The sequence below is a fragment of the Neomonachus schauinslandi genome, chromosome X (genome assembly GCF_002201575.2).
Source record: "Neomonachus schauinslandi chromosome X, ASM220157v2, whole genome shotgun sequence".
Lineage (NCBI taxonomy): Eukaryota > Metazoa > Chordata > Mammalia > Carnivora > Phocidae > Neomonachus > Neomonachus schauinslandi.
This window is the reverse complement of record NC_058419.1, coordinates 119,661,905-119,678,194: the sequence shown is the minus strand read 5'-3', so window position 1 is coordinate 119,678,194 and position 16,290 is coordinate 119,661,905. Positions and strand designations below refer to the sequence as shown.

The 16,290-nt window shown below is 46.2% G+C and overlaps 1 protein-coding gene across 1 annotated transcript in view; it reads left to right on the top strand.

The window, feature by feature from the left end:
- WWC3 (WWC family member 3) overlaps window positions 1–16,290 on the top strand; it is a 69,552-nt gene that overhangs the window by 13,125 nt on the left and 40,137 nt on the right. Inside the window, exons 5-7 of the mRNA XM_044911635.1 lie at window positions 5,534–5,663; window positions 8,743–8,889; window positions 12,636–12,709. Of these exons, the coding sequence (XP_044767570.1) occupies window positions 5,534–5,663; window positions 8,743–8,889; window positions 12,636–12,709 (351 nt within the window). The remainder of the gene's footprint in view (window positions 1–5,533; window positions 5,664–8,742; window positions 8,890–12,635; window positions 12,710–16,290) is intronic.

The window sequence follows — 16,290 nt, the reverse complement described above, 5'->3', positions numbered from 1 at the left end:
GGGCCCGGGGGGGGGGGGGGGGGGGGGGGGGGGGGGGGGGGGGGGGCTCCGTCAATCGGCCCTGTCGTCTTCTTACTAACTGCCCTCCAGCACTTTTTCTCTTCTACATATTGTGCTCCTTTGTGTTTTAAGAAATCCTGTTCCTTGTTGCTGCTCTTCAGATCCCAGAAAGCGGCGTTCGCTAGATGTTCCGGTATCCAGTTTCCATGCAGCACTCTCTTTGCCCTGAGGTTAGCCTTTGTGCTTCGAGCCTCGTAGCTGCTTGCTGAACCTCTTCCCTTTTCGGGTGGTACGAATAAAGCAAAACCCGTGTGTCTCCTACAACAAGAGCGGCTACCCTCTCCCGAGCATTCTCGACTAGAATGCTGCACTGTGAGAGACTGAGATTAGCGGCTTCTGTCCGAGGGGATTTCGTGTCTTCAGAAGAGAGTGGGATTGCTCACAGTTGGAACAGGCTTAGACCGACCGTATCCCGTGAACCTAGCACGTCAGGTGCGGCCCGTGCTAACTGTACGGCGTACGGCGGGGGCGGAAACCAAACGAGCATTGGTCCTGCTTGTGGGACAGGTCTGCTGCCCCGCACCGGACCCGCTGTTGATAGAAAGCTGCCGGAAGCTGTCTGAGGTGCATTCAAGGCCGCCTGCCAGAGCTGGGGATGTGAAAGGTAGAGGTGTAACAAAACTTCTCATTCTTTTCGGTTGTAAGGTGTGGTATTAACATGGAATATCTCTAGAGGCCTGGCAGCCCTTTCCTTCACGCCGTGGGTTTACGAAGCCATTTGGTTTGGGGCGCCCGGGTGGCTCAGCCGGTTAAGTGTCTGATTCTTGATTTCGGCTCAGGTCACCATCTCAGGGTCATGGGATCGAACCCCATGTCGTCGGGCTCCACACTCAGTGGGGGGTCTGCTTCTCTCTCTCTCCCTCTGCTCCCCCCTCCCCCACACTTGCACGCATGCTCTCTCACCGTGCGCTCTCTCTCTCAAATAAATGGATAAATGTTAAAAAAATAAAATAAAATAAAGAAGCCATTTGGTTTTACTTTTCCCAGTACAGTTCCCTTGACATCTTAACTTGAACAACAAATACACAGACTTTAGGGCAGCAGGAGGTCGGGGTTGATTAACAGCTCTAAGCTGCCTTCTCAACTGCACTCCTATCATCATTTGAAGCTGCACCTTCTCCTCTCCTCTCTAACCATTCATTCAAAAGCAGACTACAAAGAGCACCAGTTTACTTTGGGACATTTGACGGGCCTTGTGGGTGGCCTTTGGGTTTGATGCAGTGTGAGTTTGGAGGCCTTGACTTTGAGTGTATTGCTAACCCAGTGAGAAAGATGATGAGTGCCGGTGTGAGGGGCCTTGCCGTGAACCCCACCCACCCTGTGCCTCTTCCTGGCTCTCTGACTTCGAGCAAGTCACCTAATCTCCCTGAAGCTGTCACAAGATGTTGAGGAGTGAAAAGCCAAGACTCTGGTCTGTGTACTGGATTTTTTTTTACACTGTGCCTTCATCCACTCGGGCTGCTATAACCAAATACCACAGACTGGGTGGCTTATAAACAATAGAAATTTATTTCTCACACTTCTGGAGGCTGGTAGTGCAAGATCAAGGTGCCAGCGTGGTTGGGTTCTGTGTCTGCTGAGAGCCAGCTTCCCAGTTCCTAAATAGCCATCTTCTTTATGTGTCCTCACATGATGGGAGGGGCAGGGAACTCTGTGGGGTCTCTTTTATAGGAGCACTGATCCCATTCACAGGGGCTTCTCCCTCACGACCTGATTACCTCCCAGAGGCCCCACCACCGAACACCATCACACTGGGAGTTAGGATCCCAGCATGTAACCAGTGGAGGGGGGAGCATAAACATTCAGATCATAGCACACTGCATAATAACATATGTTTTTATTAGTACCACCTTGCATCGAGCGGTTATTGCTTTTCTACCATTTTATTTCAGATGTGTAAGTACTCACTTGGGCTCTTAATTAAAATTAAAAAGAGAAAAGACTGTTCTTTTGGCAGTCACAGATGTTATTATTTTCTTTATGAAATGGAATATATTGGTATTTTAGAAAATACCGAATCACTGACCACATCCTCTGAATTTGACCAAAGTTCTAGAGGGAATTTGAGCAAAGGGAGAACACTCCCAAAGAAATGAATTTTGCAGATGTAAAGGAAGAGGTTTCCTACTCTTAGAAGTTTTTATTAGATGAAGATGTATCATAGTTGAAAATTGGAAGTGGTGTGAATTCTGTGAAACATTGCTTGTCCTTATAAAAGCATACGGGCCCGACCTTGGCCGCTGAGAGCGCCTGCAGTATCAAGGGGCTTCTCTGCGCTTGGTGAGCCAGTGCAGACTTGAGAATTGGGGGAGGTGGGTTTGAACCCTGGCAGCTCTGCCAGATCTTAGCTCGTCATCTTGGGCCACTTAGTTCATCTCTCTGAGGCTCAGGTGTTTCATTATAAAATCTCAGAAGGTTATGCTTATCCCATTAAGCTGTTGAGAGGATTCCGGGAGGTGACAGATGCAAAGCATGCAGCCAGACCCTGGCACCTAGTAGGTGCTTGATACATCGAACTATTTTAATATACTCTTTATACCATATAATTATATAATCAAATAATATATACTATATAAAATGTCTATATAAGGTTATATTTGCATAATACATAATAATCCTTTTGTATGATTATGTATTCTTACATAATATAATAATAATATACAATATTGGTAGCATAACATATAATGTATACTTATATAATATATATAACTATTTTTAAATAACAGTATTCTTGGGGTGCCTGGGTGGCTCAGTTGTTAAGCGTCTGCCTTCGGCTCAGGTCGTGATCCCAGGGTCATCGGGCTTCCTGCTCGGCGGGAAGCCTGCTTCTCCCTCTCCCACTCCCCCTGCTTGTGTTCCCTCTGTCGCTGTGTCTCCCTCTGTCAAATAAATAAATAAAATCTTTAAAAAAAATAAATAAATAACAGTATTCTCTCTGAAATACTAGGACTTCAAGATCACGTTCCCTAGTAGCTTTCACACTTTTTTAACAGTGGAATCTTTTTCCCTTTCCTTTCCTGCAAAGGACATCTGTGCATCTCAGACATCTCCTGTCTGAGACAGAGCAAAGAGGAGGTGCTTGCTGAAGCAGGGGTGAGGGTCCCCAAGCCCAGACAGGCTCTCCCTTTAGCTCCTCCTGCTCCCCACACCAGGACACCCTCGGAACAGAGTGGAAACAGCTGTTCTAGGCCAATCTGCTTTCTCTTCGAGGTCTCAGAGCCACTTGGGTAGAGCTCAAAGTGCAGGTCCGTGGCCTTGACGTTGAACTGTCGTTCTCCGAGGTGCTCTGCAGTGTCTGCTGGTGGGATGAATTACGGGGCTGCTGATCCCCCTCCTTGAGGGGATTTGGGGCCTAATCATAGAACCTGGTGCCTTGACAGGCTGCTGACTCAATCCCTGGGTTTACTGGTGGCTACACTTAAGCTTTATTGCTACTAAAAGCCACAAGGAAGTCACAACACCTAAGTATAAAGCTGGGGCTGACGTGCGTAGCGGCTCGCATCACCGCCTGAACACTGGCTGTGTGTGTCTGTGCTTCTGTGGCTGTTTGATTAGCTTTGATTTTCAAGCACTTGAAAAAGTTTTGTTCCATGTAGTGGAGTTTCATTTCTCCATATGGGTGTCAGTGTCAGATGATGATCTATTTGCTGTACTTGTCAGAGCAAGTAGACCTGGTTAGCAGAGGGGCTGGTCATTGACTGTTCGAGAGAAATCCGATTTCTCTGGCCCCGGATTTTTTGTCTGAGAATGATGAAACCCTTTTCTACTGACTTCATCAGCCTTTGTGGGTTGTTGGTTGTGACATTAAATGAGATGTATTGGAGAGCCTTTTATCAGAAGATGAATACAGGGAGACATTATTATGTAAATGAGTCTCAATTTTCTCTGCAAGAAAAGTTGGGCCACTTCTTTGGCTGATGTGCTACGAGTTGGATGACCTTCTATTTCTGCCTTCCGTTAGAGACTCTTGGTTCTCTGTAAAACAGCTGAAAAGGGAAAACACGTGGCCCCGCCATGTTGGGATGTAGGGGGGTCACCCTGAAATGTGTGGGGACCCATGATGCGCCTGCATCCACTCCACGGGAGAGGACTCACCACCAGTTTTCATAAATGTATCATTTGTAGCCAATGCAGTCACAGCGATGCTCTTGAGCCCTGAGGCCTGATTCCAGAGGGTAGGAATGGGTTCCTGCGTGTTTTATTTGTCCTTCTCTTATTCCAAGGTCTGGGGTTAGAGTACCAGAGTTGGTGAATTCTTGACTTTGTCTCCCATGAGTACGCAGATTCAGCATTGTCCTGACAATCAGACCAATCACCGCAAACATTACATGCCAGACGCCCTCCCAAGTAAGCCTTCTCCTGACATTTTCTCATTAAATGGGGGAATCATTAAACTGAGGTGTAAAGAGTTGAAGTGACTTGCCCAGGGTCCCGCTGTAATGCTGGAGTGTCACCGGTCAAGTCTCATCTCTGCGTATATATTCACCAACCTGCCAGGATGCTTTCATGAATGGAAAATTGGGAGTTTGGGCTGGCCACTAAGGATCCAGATTCCCTGGTCACAGTTTAGCCCCAGGACCCGTGTAATGGCGGAGCTGGAACCTGAAAGGCCTGCTAATGGCTTTCCAGAGAAGGAGTTCATGCCATTTCTGGACCAAAGTATTCTAACCTCCTTAGCCCTGAGGGCTTCCAACGCTCACGACCTAGGTTGGGGAGGTGAGACAAAGGGTGTGCTGTAGGAGGCCGCCTGCTCCGTGAGGGCCGGAGGCAAGCCTTGGTTTGGTCAGCACTCCGCTTCCACCGCCCACACCAGGCCTTGTGTGCACAGGGGCGACTGGCCGGAAGGAGAGACGGAGGGAGGGAGGAAGTTTGGATGGATGGAAGGAAGGATGAATGGATGTTTGGATTGAAGGAAAGAATTGAAGAGGTGCATGGTAGGGGGAGAGAGAGAGAGAGAGAAATTAGAGCTGGAATGAGATAAAAGAAAGATAGAGGAGTTTTATATGAGGCATCATTATTGCATTGTTCACAACTTCTCGCTGTTTCCCATATGTTCGTGCACACACGTCATTCATATGTTTATTTAATAGACATTTTTGACCACTAACCCAGATGCGGGGGATAAACGAATAAGACATGATCCTCCTCTCAGAGAGGAGTTTAAAATCTCAGGAAATTACTTAAGCCACTCTTGGTTGCCTAATCATTAATAGAGGTCGTGGGAATCCTGATTCGCAAGTCTTCACCTGCATTGGATGTTCCTGGAGCAAAGGAAGTCGTCCACCGGTCAAGTCTCATCTCTGCGTATATACTCACAAGCCAGGAAGGTTTTGTGGGATCTTTATTTTTCTTTGCCGCAGCAATGTGTTTAACTGTTTCCCACCTTTCTGTAAAGCTTCTGAATTTTTCATTGTTGTTCAGTGTATTGTTAGGCTCTCGCATGGAATGACTCTGATTTTTCTTTTTTAACCAGGATTGATCGTAAGATGTCAAGTGCTCACACCAACTACAAACTGGATGAGGCCCAGGCGATAATGAGTGAGCTCCGGACCATCAAGAAAGCCATTTGCACAGGAGAGAAGGAGAGGCGGGACCTGATGCAGGTAGGGGCCTGGTACTCTTCACATCCCGTGTCCGTTCGTCTGCCTGCCTGCGTGTCCATCTGTCAGTTAACATTTTAGGAAAATATGTGTTTATAGTATATAATATATATTATGTATACAGCTCATATATATTTTAAAACATATGTCCATGCCATACGTGTATATATGTTCTTTATGTGTGTGTATATTTCTGCATATGTGTATTAAAATATTTGAAAAGTATGGGTGTTAGTTTCCTAGGGCTGCCATGACAAAGTACCACAAGCGGGTAGAGAACAACTGAAATCGATTCTCTCAGAGTCTGGAGGCCAGGAGTTCAGAGTCAAGGTGCTGGCAGGGCCACGCTGTCTCTGATGGCGCTAGGGGTGGACCCTTCCTCGCCTCTTCCAGCTTCTGGGAGCTGCTGCCGATCCTTGGCATTCTTTGGCTCGTAGATGCCCCGCTCTCATCTCTGCCATGTCATCGTATGGTGTTCTCCCTGGGTCTCTGTGTCTACATTTTCTCTTATAAGGATGCCAACCACTGGATTCGAACCCACTCTAATTCAGTATGACCTCACCTTAACTTGATTCCATCTGCAAGGACTCTCTTTCCAAAGAAGCTCATATTCACCGATTCTTAGGACTTGAACATATCATTGGGGAGGACACAGTGTAAGCCGTAACGATGGGTGATACAGATTGTTCAATAATCAAAACAACTTAAAAAGTCTATGATGAGAAGTCTTGCTACCACCCCATTCTGTCCTGCCCTGTAACTATTTTTATTAGCTTCTTGTACACCCTGCCAGCATTTTTGCAGACACAGGAGAGGGTGGTGAGCACATGTTCAGCTGTCCCCACAGAAAGCTAGGGCTGTGCCTGCCACTCTTCTGCCCCGGCTTCCTCACGGGACAGTAACACCCCGTCCCCTTTTCTGGATCTGTGCACAATGAGCTGCTTCATTCCTTGATATGGCTGCAAAGTAGTCTGCGTGGGTAGATTTTAGTTATATGGCTGGGATCGTTGGAGCTTTATACTGCTTTATTTTTTTGTCCCTTGAACTTCTGTAGATTTTCTTGTACTTAGAAAAAGCTTGAGTTTTTGCAGATGGATGCGCACTGGTCTTTCTGCTTGGTCCTGGGGTGCATTCAGATGTTTCTGTTACAGCTTTCATTTTTTGCTCAACACACTGAGTGCGTGGCAGGCATGTGTCTAGATTCTGCAGAATGTAAGGATAGAAGCACGTCTGAAGCAGAGCTCGGACTTGTGGGCCAGATGAGACAGGTGCACACATAACTGCCTTGCACGGCAGCGCTCCCGAAGGTCAAGGATTCAGGAGACTTGTGGAGTGTCCCCACAGTGGTCATTCAATTGCCCCTTACTGGGCCCTACCCCAGGCCTGCTAGATTAGGCTCTGGAGGCGTGACCCACCAACCTGTATTTTCAGATGCACTCCCAGGTCATGAGAGGTACATGGTGGCAGGAACAGCTCCCGCCATTTCCTGGAACCTCTGAGTGCAGCGTTGGACGAGGTGCAGTGTGGACATGCCGCATCTAATCGAAGCCCCAACCCCCGGGGGTGAACCAGGTGGGGTATTCCATCATGGGGGCTTGGAGGCCTTGCCCCAGGACGTTGAGCTGATTTCTCTGCCCCGGCCTTTCCCAGTGTGCCAGGCTGGGGCAAGCCACCCACTTGCCTCAAGTGGGTTCCCCACCACAGAGGTGGAGATGGAATTTCTGTAAGAAACTTCAGACCCCAGCATCCTCTCTGAGAAGCTCCAGGGAGAGGCCTGGGCAACGTCCTCTCTAGCAAAATCAAAGAAGTTGTTCTGTGTTTTATGACCTTAACAATATTGGCCCATTCCAGCATGCCTTCGTCTGGATCCAGAGCCAGCTACCCGTGTCTGCTGGAGAGAAATACATTCAAAAGTCTTCTAAAAAACTGGAGAAAAATCTCATTTCTTTTTGACTTCCACCTAAAGGAGTTACGTGCACCAGAAGACATAGTTGCTCTAGTTTTGGGCAAACTAACATCCGTATGAGATGACTCTTGACCATGTAGAATTATGACTGAAAAATCAGGTTATAAAAATATGTAAACCTCATCTGGGAGTGGTTTTCCTTCTGTGTGGTTTATGAAAATCTCAAGGCAACATTCATCTCTGTCAGACTCATTTACTGATACAACATTTTGGATGGCAGTGCTCCCTCCCCATTTTATTGAGGTACAGTTGACAGGTAAAATTTTATAAATTTAAGGTGTACAACCTGGTGACTTGATATACACATGTAAGGTGGAATGATTAGCACGATAAAGTTAGTTCACACATCCATCACCTCACATGGGTACCTTGTTTTTTGTGTGTGTGATGAAAACTTTTAAGATCTACTTTCTTAGCAGCTTTCAGATACGCAACACAATATTGCTAAGCATGGTGCTGTGCATTCCGGCCCTGCAGCTTACTCATCTTCTAACCCGAAGTCTGTGCCCTTTGACCCCTCAGCCCCTGGCGACCACCATACCACTCTGTTTCTCTGAGTTTGGCTTTTTTGGAGGGACTGCTTGTTTTTTTCTTTTTTCTTTTTTTTTAGGATTTTATTTATTCATTTGAGATAGAGAGAGAGAGAGAATGCATGAGCAGGGAGAGAGGCAGAGGGAGAGGGAGAAGCAGGCTCCTCGCTGATCCAGGAGCCCGATGTGGGGCTCGATCCCAGGACCCTGGGATCATGACCTGAGCCGAAGGCAGACGGTTAACCATCTGAGCCACCCAGGAGCCCCTGCTTGTTTTTTTCTTTAGAAAACAGAAAGATTTAAAAAAAAAAAAACAGTAAAAATGGTACCACAGTTGTTCTCTACTATTATCTATTATTCTCATGCTGCCAGGAGGACTCCGTCACTGTCTGATTTAGATGACTACGCATTGGATTAAAGGTGCAGGTCGTGAAGGTCGTGTCTTTTACATCTCACGGGAATGGGGGGCAGGGTGGGCCAGCTCTCCGGTGCTGACGCGGCCGCCCTGGAGCCGATGACATGACTGCTTCTAAAGGGAAGAGAACATTACCACCTCTGCCAAGTAACTCGTTTCCTTCTATCGCAGAGCCTGGCCAAGCTGACCGATGGCTTCAAGAACAGCTTTTCTCTTAGCGATCCTCCGCAAGAGTTCCCTCACAATCCAGTTGTGCTTGGCGGTTCTTTACCTCAACAGTTCTGCGATGCTGGGTCTCAGACTGACATCATTGGAGAGGTATGCCAAGAATGGGGGGCGGGGGGGGGTGGAGAGCCGAGTGTGCCCAGAGAGAAAAGAGCTGCTTTCGTGTTGCCATCACTCATTTGTTTGACTTTGCCACTTTCTCTTCAGAAATGTTTTGGCTTTTGTGCCATTAAGTTTGAAGGAAAAATCCAGCTGTGAAGTTTCCATGGCATGGAAGGCAATTGAATTGCTTGGTATCTCTATCCTTGTAATTTGGATTCTTTAAAACAGCAGAATCCTTCTGAGAGTTGAGTTTAGATGTGTTCTTTTCTTTTTTTTTTTAAGATATATTTATTTTAGAGAGAGAGGAAAGAGTGTGGGGAGGGGAGGAGCAGAGGGAGTTGGAGAAACTTAAGCAGACTCCACACTGAATGTGGAGCCTGACCTGGGGCTCCATCCCACGGCCCTGAGATCATGACCTGAGCCAAAATCAAGAGTTGGACGCTTAAAGGACGGGAGCTACCCAGGCGCCCGACATATGACATTTTAGAGCAGGGATCAGCTAACTTTTTCTGTAAAGGTCCAGATCGTAAATATTTTAGGCCTTTGCAGGCCATGCAGTCTCTGCTATAACTACCTAACTGTGTTGTTATAGTGCAAAAGCCGCCATAGGCAATATGTGAACAAATGGACAGGACTGTGTTCCAATAAAACTTTATTTATAAAAACAGTATCGGATTTGGCCTGTGGGGGTCATAGTTTACTGATCTTTGGCTTAGACCAGTGATTTTCAGAGGCTTTGTGTCTGTGTCACCCTTAGGTTATACTTTGATGCTATTTCTTATTCTAAAAGAATGTCAGGAAATTGAATTGAATCAAAATTAATTTTGCTTGGAACTTGGAAGAATTTCATAATGCCCCTTTTGATAATTACTGAAGCCTTGAGTTAGCTACAAAAACAAAGTTGGCAATCATCATCTGAAGTAGGGTAGTGAATGCTTAAAGACACTCCTGTTACAATGTTATTGAGTGAAGGTTATTACAAAAGGAAAACAAATGAAAAAAAGATGGCTTCTTTTTCTTAGGGCTTATTAAGTAAAGAGGAGACATCAATGGAATGTGCAATGTCCTCCCCAAAATTAAGTAAAGAAAAAGGAAAAAACAGGAGAAAAAAACCATTGATGAAAAACTCTGGGTTTTAAATAATTAGCTAATATTTTGAAATTTGGATAAATACTATCTCTTTGAGTATAATATGGTAAATAATGACTCTTTTGGTCTTGGACGTTCTGAAACAGTCCTATTTTCAGTTGTCAGTCTCAAAAGTACATTTAGACATTTTTGTTTTGTTTTTTACACTTAGACATTTTTGACCAGGCGATTTTGGTTTTAAGAATATGGTCCCCATCTATGTAACACACAGAGAAGAATCTGTAAGTCAGAAATGTCTGCCATTTTGGCCTAAAGATTTTTGGCGTGCAGGAAGGAAAGAAGTATAAGACTCATTGAATTCCATGCATAATTTATTGCTGTTACCATAGGTTAGAATTAGAATTAAGAGATTCAACTAGTTTGAGAGAAACAGGTAAGATCAAAGGTTCTCTAATGATCTAGGTAAGACTTTCTAAAGATGTCAGGTGCGGAGTGGTTGGTTATGCTGTTGCAGTAACTTGAGCCATAAATTGTCATGTTTGTGAGGTTACTGGGGCCTGCCTTGGGTTGACAGCTTCATGGCTGTTATCTTGTTAGTTGTTTCCATATCCGTTTGATAGGTGAGGGGTTCGAGGTGCCAAGTCACCTGACGTCATGTAGCCAGGGAGAGGCAGGTCTGCATCAACATCTCTGATGCCTAAACCCCTGTGCTTTCTACTACATCATGCAGTTGTTAAAACAAAACAAAACAAAACAAAAACAAAAACATATTGAAGGGCTGAACTGGATTAGTTGGCTATTGCTGCATAACAAATTACTCCAAAACCTAGCATCTTAAAACAGCACACTTTTATTATCTCAGACTTCTCCTGTAGCTCAGGAGTCTGGCAGGGCCCTCTGCTTCAGGGGCTCTCCTGAAACTGCAAGCAAGGTGTCACCCAGGGCTGCAGTCTCGTCTGAGGACTCGACTGGGGAAGGGGCCACTCTCAAGCTCACGTGACTGTTGGCAGGATTCACTTCCTCATAGGTTTTTGGACTGAGGGCTCTGTCTCATTACCATACAGACCTCTCCCGCACAGTAGCTTGCTTCATCAAAGTGTGCAGACTGAGAGAGTCTGCTAGCAAGATGGAAGTGACCGTCTTTTGTAACGTAATCACAGAAATGGCTTCCCATCATCTTTGCTGTATTCTGCTGGTTACGGTCAAATCATAGCTCTAGAGCACTCTCCAGGGGATTTCACCTGGGCTGAATCCCAAGAGGTGGAGACCATTGGGGACCATCTTAGACATCTGCACACCTGACTTAGTTATCACTTACGTGCTATAGGACTACATAAGAACTGTGCAACAGGAACCTGTTGAATCCATTGGGCCATAGATTTCTCCTTTTTTGATTAAGATGTCCATTTGTTCTCAAAGAAGAGTGCAAAAACAGAGCTTAGAGATCTGTAGACAGCATCGAGAAGAGGTTTTAGGAAATGACATTTATTTGTCTTGATGAGGGGTCAGCTGCAGGAGTCTCTAACAAACCAGGTGATGAGGTGACAAATAGCTCATTCCCAGTGTAGTCAGTTTCTGGAGATGTGATGCTGTAGCCTCAATATATTTATATTGAGGAAACCATGGAGAGGGGCTTTGGATGAGGCTATTAAAATGCGCACAGTGGTGACACGCCTCATCAGAGAATGCTCGCCCTGTCCCTCATTCAAAGCAATAAAGATATAAAGAAATTCCTATTGACATATATCAAAACTGGTGTCAATAAATTCAGCTGTAATCATTCAAATAGAATATTTTCAAATGTTTGTTGACATGAGGTTATTTAAAAAAAAAAAGACGACTTAGTGGCTATAACATAGGGTCTAGTTACGGTCAGATCTACAGAGACAATTGATTTAATGAACTAGTGTCCTATATTTCCAGGAATGAAGGAAGAAGTAACCAGGGTGAGCTACAGTTACCTCCCATACAGGTTTTTTTTGGTTTTGTTTTAGGAATTTGTTTAGTTCAGTGTAATTGGTATGAAAACATTTAAGTACGGCTAGTGATCACGTCAGAGCGCCACACGTTTCAATTCTAACTCCTAGGGCGATGGGCCGCCTTCAGGCTTTTCCACACCTTGCTTTCCTTCCTTTCGACCTTTAGTTCTTTAACATGCTATGTAACATTCGAAGGAGGCCTGTAGCCCATCCGTCACAGAGCTAGTCCATCTTCTTCAGATCTTGCGACTTCTTAAGAGAACATCATTCTTCTGCATTCATTGAAGAACGAGAGAACGTACTGTACAAAATGGGATGAATATTTTTGCCTTTGTGTCAGCTTTTACTAAATAATTCCCTATGTTTTTAAAATTTAATTTGTTGTTGTTGTTGTTATTAGAAACTACACAACAGATGAATACACTTCCACTGTTAAACAAATCCACCAGTGCTTGGGAGGCAGTCTTCCCAGCCCCACCTGCAGCTTCCACCAGTCAGAGGTGGCTGCCGAGCACTGTTTGGTGTATTTCCTTCCAGACCCTTGAGAAATGGAAATTTAAAGACAAATTAAAATATTCTTCATTGTCGCTGAAAGTTGAAATGAATTTTCTATTTTGAAAATATGTCTTTAATATGTTTCCCCCTTTTTTTTCCTTCTGTTCCGGAAAGTTTGTCTTTGATGATAAAACAAGACTTGTAGACCGAGTCAGGCTTAATTGGCAGTATGAGGAAGCCAGAAAGAGGTAAGAAGCTCCTTTCTCAAGTCTTGCCTTCTGCTTCCTTCCTTTCTCCCCCGGAAAGAGGTTTTGTGGCGCTCCATTGTGGGACTGTCCACTTTTCATCAGAAAGTGGTATCTGCTAGAATACAAAATCCACGATCTTCCCTTCTAGGTAAGCCTCTTAATGCCCATGATAGAATTTCATGTGCATTTAACACATGAACGTCTCACTGTTGTGACCAGTTCTAAAGCCATGAGCTAATAAAGACAGAGACTTTCCCGGCTTCCTTCTCCTCTCAAATAGCTCAGGACTCCCGCCTTCCCTACCTCCCGACCAGCAGCAGCCCCTCAGACCTGCTTCAACACAATTTCCTTATCGTTTACCTATGTCGTTTCTAACTCCAGAGCTTAATGGAAACAGTCACATATCTTGGTTTAAAAGACAGTTTAACAAGGACTAGGTCAACAGGTCTTAGCGGGACCTCATCCGCCGGATTTCGGTGGAGAGACTCGCAGCACAGCCTTTTCTGTGGACCTTTGCCGTAAATCATCTGCCCTCGGAAAATCAAAGACTTGGCCCTGTCAGGGATGTACCTGTTCAGGATTTGTCTTTCTGTCGCCCTCTCCCAGCCCTAAGCATCGGACAAGGGCAGAATTGAGAGGCAGTGCAGTATTTTTAGCAGGTCACGTCCCTCCCCGCATTCGCAGGACCCTGGTTTCAGTATTCTGACCCTGCCCTAGCTTTCGTGTCCCCTTCCTAGAGACTCTGTCTCTTTTGTGTCTTCTGAAGAGAGCCTTAAAACCAAATTATTCCCAGATATGTGCTTCAGAAAGCTATGAACTGTATCTTTTTAAAAAAGTTTCTTTAGTCACATATGAACTATTTTCTTGGAGGGTGGGGGAGAAGGAGTGGAATGCCAGGTGGGGTAAGGGGGTCCTTTCTGGAAGCAAAATAGCTGGGTCTGCTCCATATACTGTATCATTCCTGATGTCTGGAAATCCATTTTGTCGTCTTTTTAGAAAATGTAAAAATAGCAACAAAAGCGGATCATATGACTCCCTGCTAGAGGGCCGACGTGAGCTGACATGGGCTTTCTGTTTGCTCAGAGCTCGTATGCCCGCTTCTTCCTGGCTTCTCACCACGTATCTGTGGTGGGCTTTACGCTTCCACACCGACCGCTGCCGAGTGCATTCAGCCGTGCTGCTTGTCTCCGCGGTCATATTCTCCATCTGTCGTGCATTCCTTCTCCTGAGCTCGCTGCTGTTTGTCAGGGGCCGTTGTCCCCTTTGAATATTCCTCTGCTCATTCTTGCATGTTTCTGCTGGACCGCGCAGTGTGGGTGCTGGAATTTGCTGTGCTGTAGTAAAATGCAGAAAATAGATGGTTGCTGCACTTAGGGACATAATTGTTACATGTTTTGCTGCGACATTTACTTAAGCATAGCAAGTGATTTCTTTGTTTTCTAGAGATAGTATTGGTACACAGTGAGTAACCTTTTAAATGTTGAGATGAGACATTTGGGTGAAAAGGCAAGTATTTAAGAAAATTTTTCAGGGGAGGACACTGCATTTCATCGGCATCTTTTAAATGACAGTACTATTTCAGGATTGCCAGGACCTTGTCAGGAGACACACTGCAGCTACGTGGGGCGGGGTGGGGGGTGGGGGCGGGGGGGAGCCCTGCCCCCAGTGCTTCAGCCTCTGTGGGCCAGAAACGCCGTTCTGGGCTGCATCAGCCACATTTAAGTATCAGGGACACGTTGTGGAGATGTCCTGGATCGGCTTGCACAAGCACGGCCTCTCCTTTTCCCACTAGCACAGTGGTGCCCAACAGGCGGAGTTGGGGAGTGGGGACTTTACCCCCAGGGAACTTCTGGCCATGTCCAGAGGCAGGTTTGGTTGTCACGACTCTGGGGGACCTGCTACGGCCGCTGCTCAACATCCTATGGCGCATAGGCCGGCCCAACACAGAGAATGACTCCCCCACACGTCACCAGTGCCGAGGCTGAGAACCCTTGCTCTGGCTGGAGGACTGTGGTGTCTTAGCGGGGCCATCCCCGAGGGATTTCCTGCCGGCCGGTCTGCATGGGTGACCCCCCAGGAGTGTCATCTGCACCCCACCCCAGCTTCTGCAGGGGGCAGAAGCTGCTGGGAGAATGGGACATCGTACTTCTTTCTACGCAATACCTGCCCTGTTCTGGACATTTCAAAAAAACTGTGTGGGTTATGCGATGTGATCACATACGGTCTTTAACCTATTTGGGATATAAACTCCTCCCCAACTAACAGAAATATGTCGGTTTATCAGTGGCTCTGCCTGAGAGTGAGGACCTCTCCCTAGCCCCACCCGGGCAGTACCTGCTGGGGTTGTGTGTGGGGGGGGGGGGTGTGTGCGCGTGCACGCATGCGTGAAGTCACGCGCACACACATACAGCACGTGCATGTTTACAGACGTGCGTGCACACTTGTATTTTCATTACAAAAATAATACACGAATACATTGTTTTTGTCACAGGCACAATCAGTAGAGACCACCCACTTTCCCCTTCTCTAATCCCACTTCCTACCATTCATGGTTTGGCGTGACACCTTCCAGGCTTTTATCTAAACATTTAAATAAAGTAAGCCCAGTTTAGTTAAACGTAGTATGTGATGCATAGCTTAGGATGCATAAGCATCCCTCTGTGGAGAGACATCTTAGATGGTTGCAGTTTTTCCTTTTCACAAACAGTGCACATCTTTTCCTAGGCCTCAGCCTTGCGGAAAGGACTATTTCCTTGGACGGATACTTAGCAATGAAATGTACAGATCTTAACGCACATACACTGAAAGGTTTTATAGGGGCGTCTGGGTGGCTCAGTCGGTTGAGCATCTGACTCTTGATCTTAGCTCAGGTCTTTATCTCAGGGTCCTGAGTTTGAGCCCCGCGTGAAGCCTACTTTACAAAACAAAAAAGAGTTTTGATAGATGCCCCCACATGGCCTTCCAGAATGACTTAGCTACCAGCGCCGATGGAGAGCCCTGATTTTCACATCTGCGGAGCATCATTAAACATCTTCATTTTTTTGTCGATTTTACTAGAGTAACGGCCAAAGACCTTCTCTCAGTGGTCATGTGCTTCTCCCTGGTGTGAATGGTGCATTTTCTGGTGCCGTTCAACATAATTTTGTGTGACTTTTGGTTCTTGCAGTTGCTGTGTCTGAATTTTTTTTTTTTCCAGACAAGTGATCCCTTCAGAAAGTGTTAGATGCTATCGTTCCCCTGTTCCACATGGCTCTCAACCCTTGCAGGAGGCCACTTTTGCTCCCTAGGGAACAGTTCTGGTCCTCCTGTCTAGGGCAGAGCCCAGGGTTGCTGCTGACCAGCCCACAATGCACAGCGTGGCCCCACAGCCTTCTTATTTTGCTCCTAAATCCCTACTGTGTTTGGACAAGGACCCACAGGAGCCGGTTTTCCACTAACTCAGGGCATTAGCCCACTCCCCCATGTCTTCCCTTGCCCTGTTCCAGACAGGTTGACCCCTCAGTGTTCCTCAGACACGCCGGGTCTCAAACCTGCCAGGCACACTCCTGACTTAGTCCCTGGAGTCAGCAGAATAACGGCCC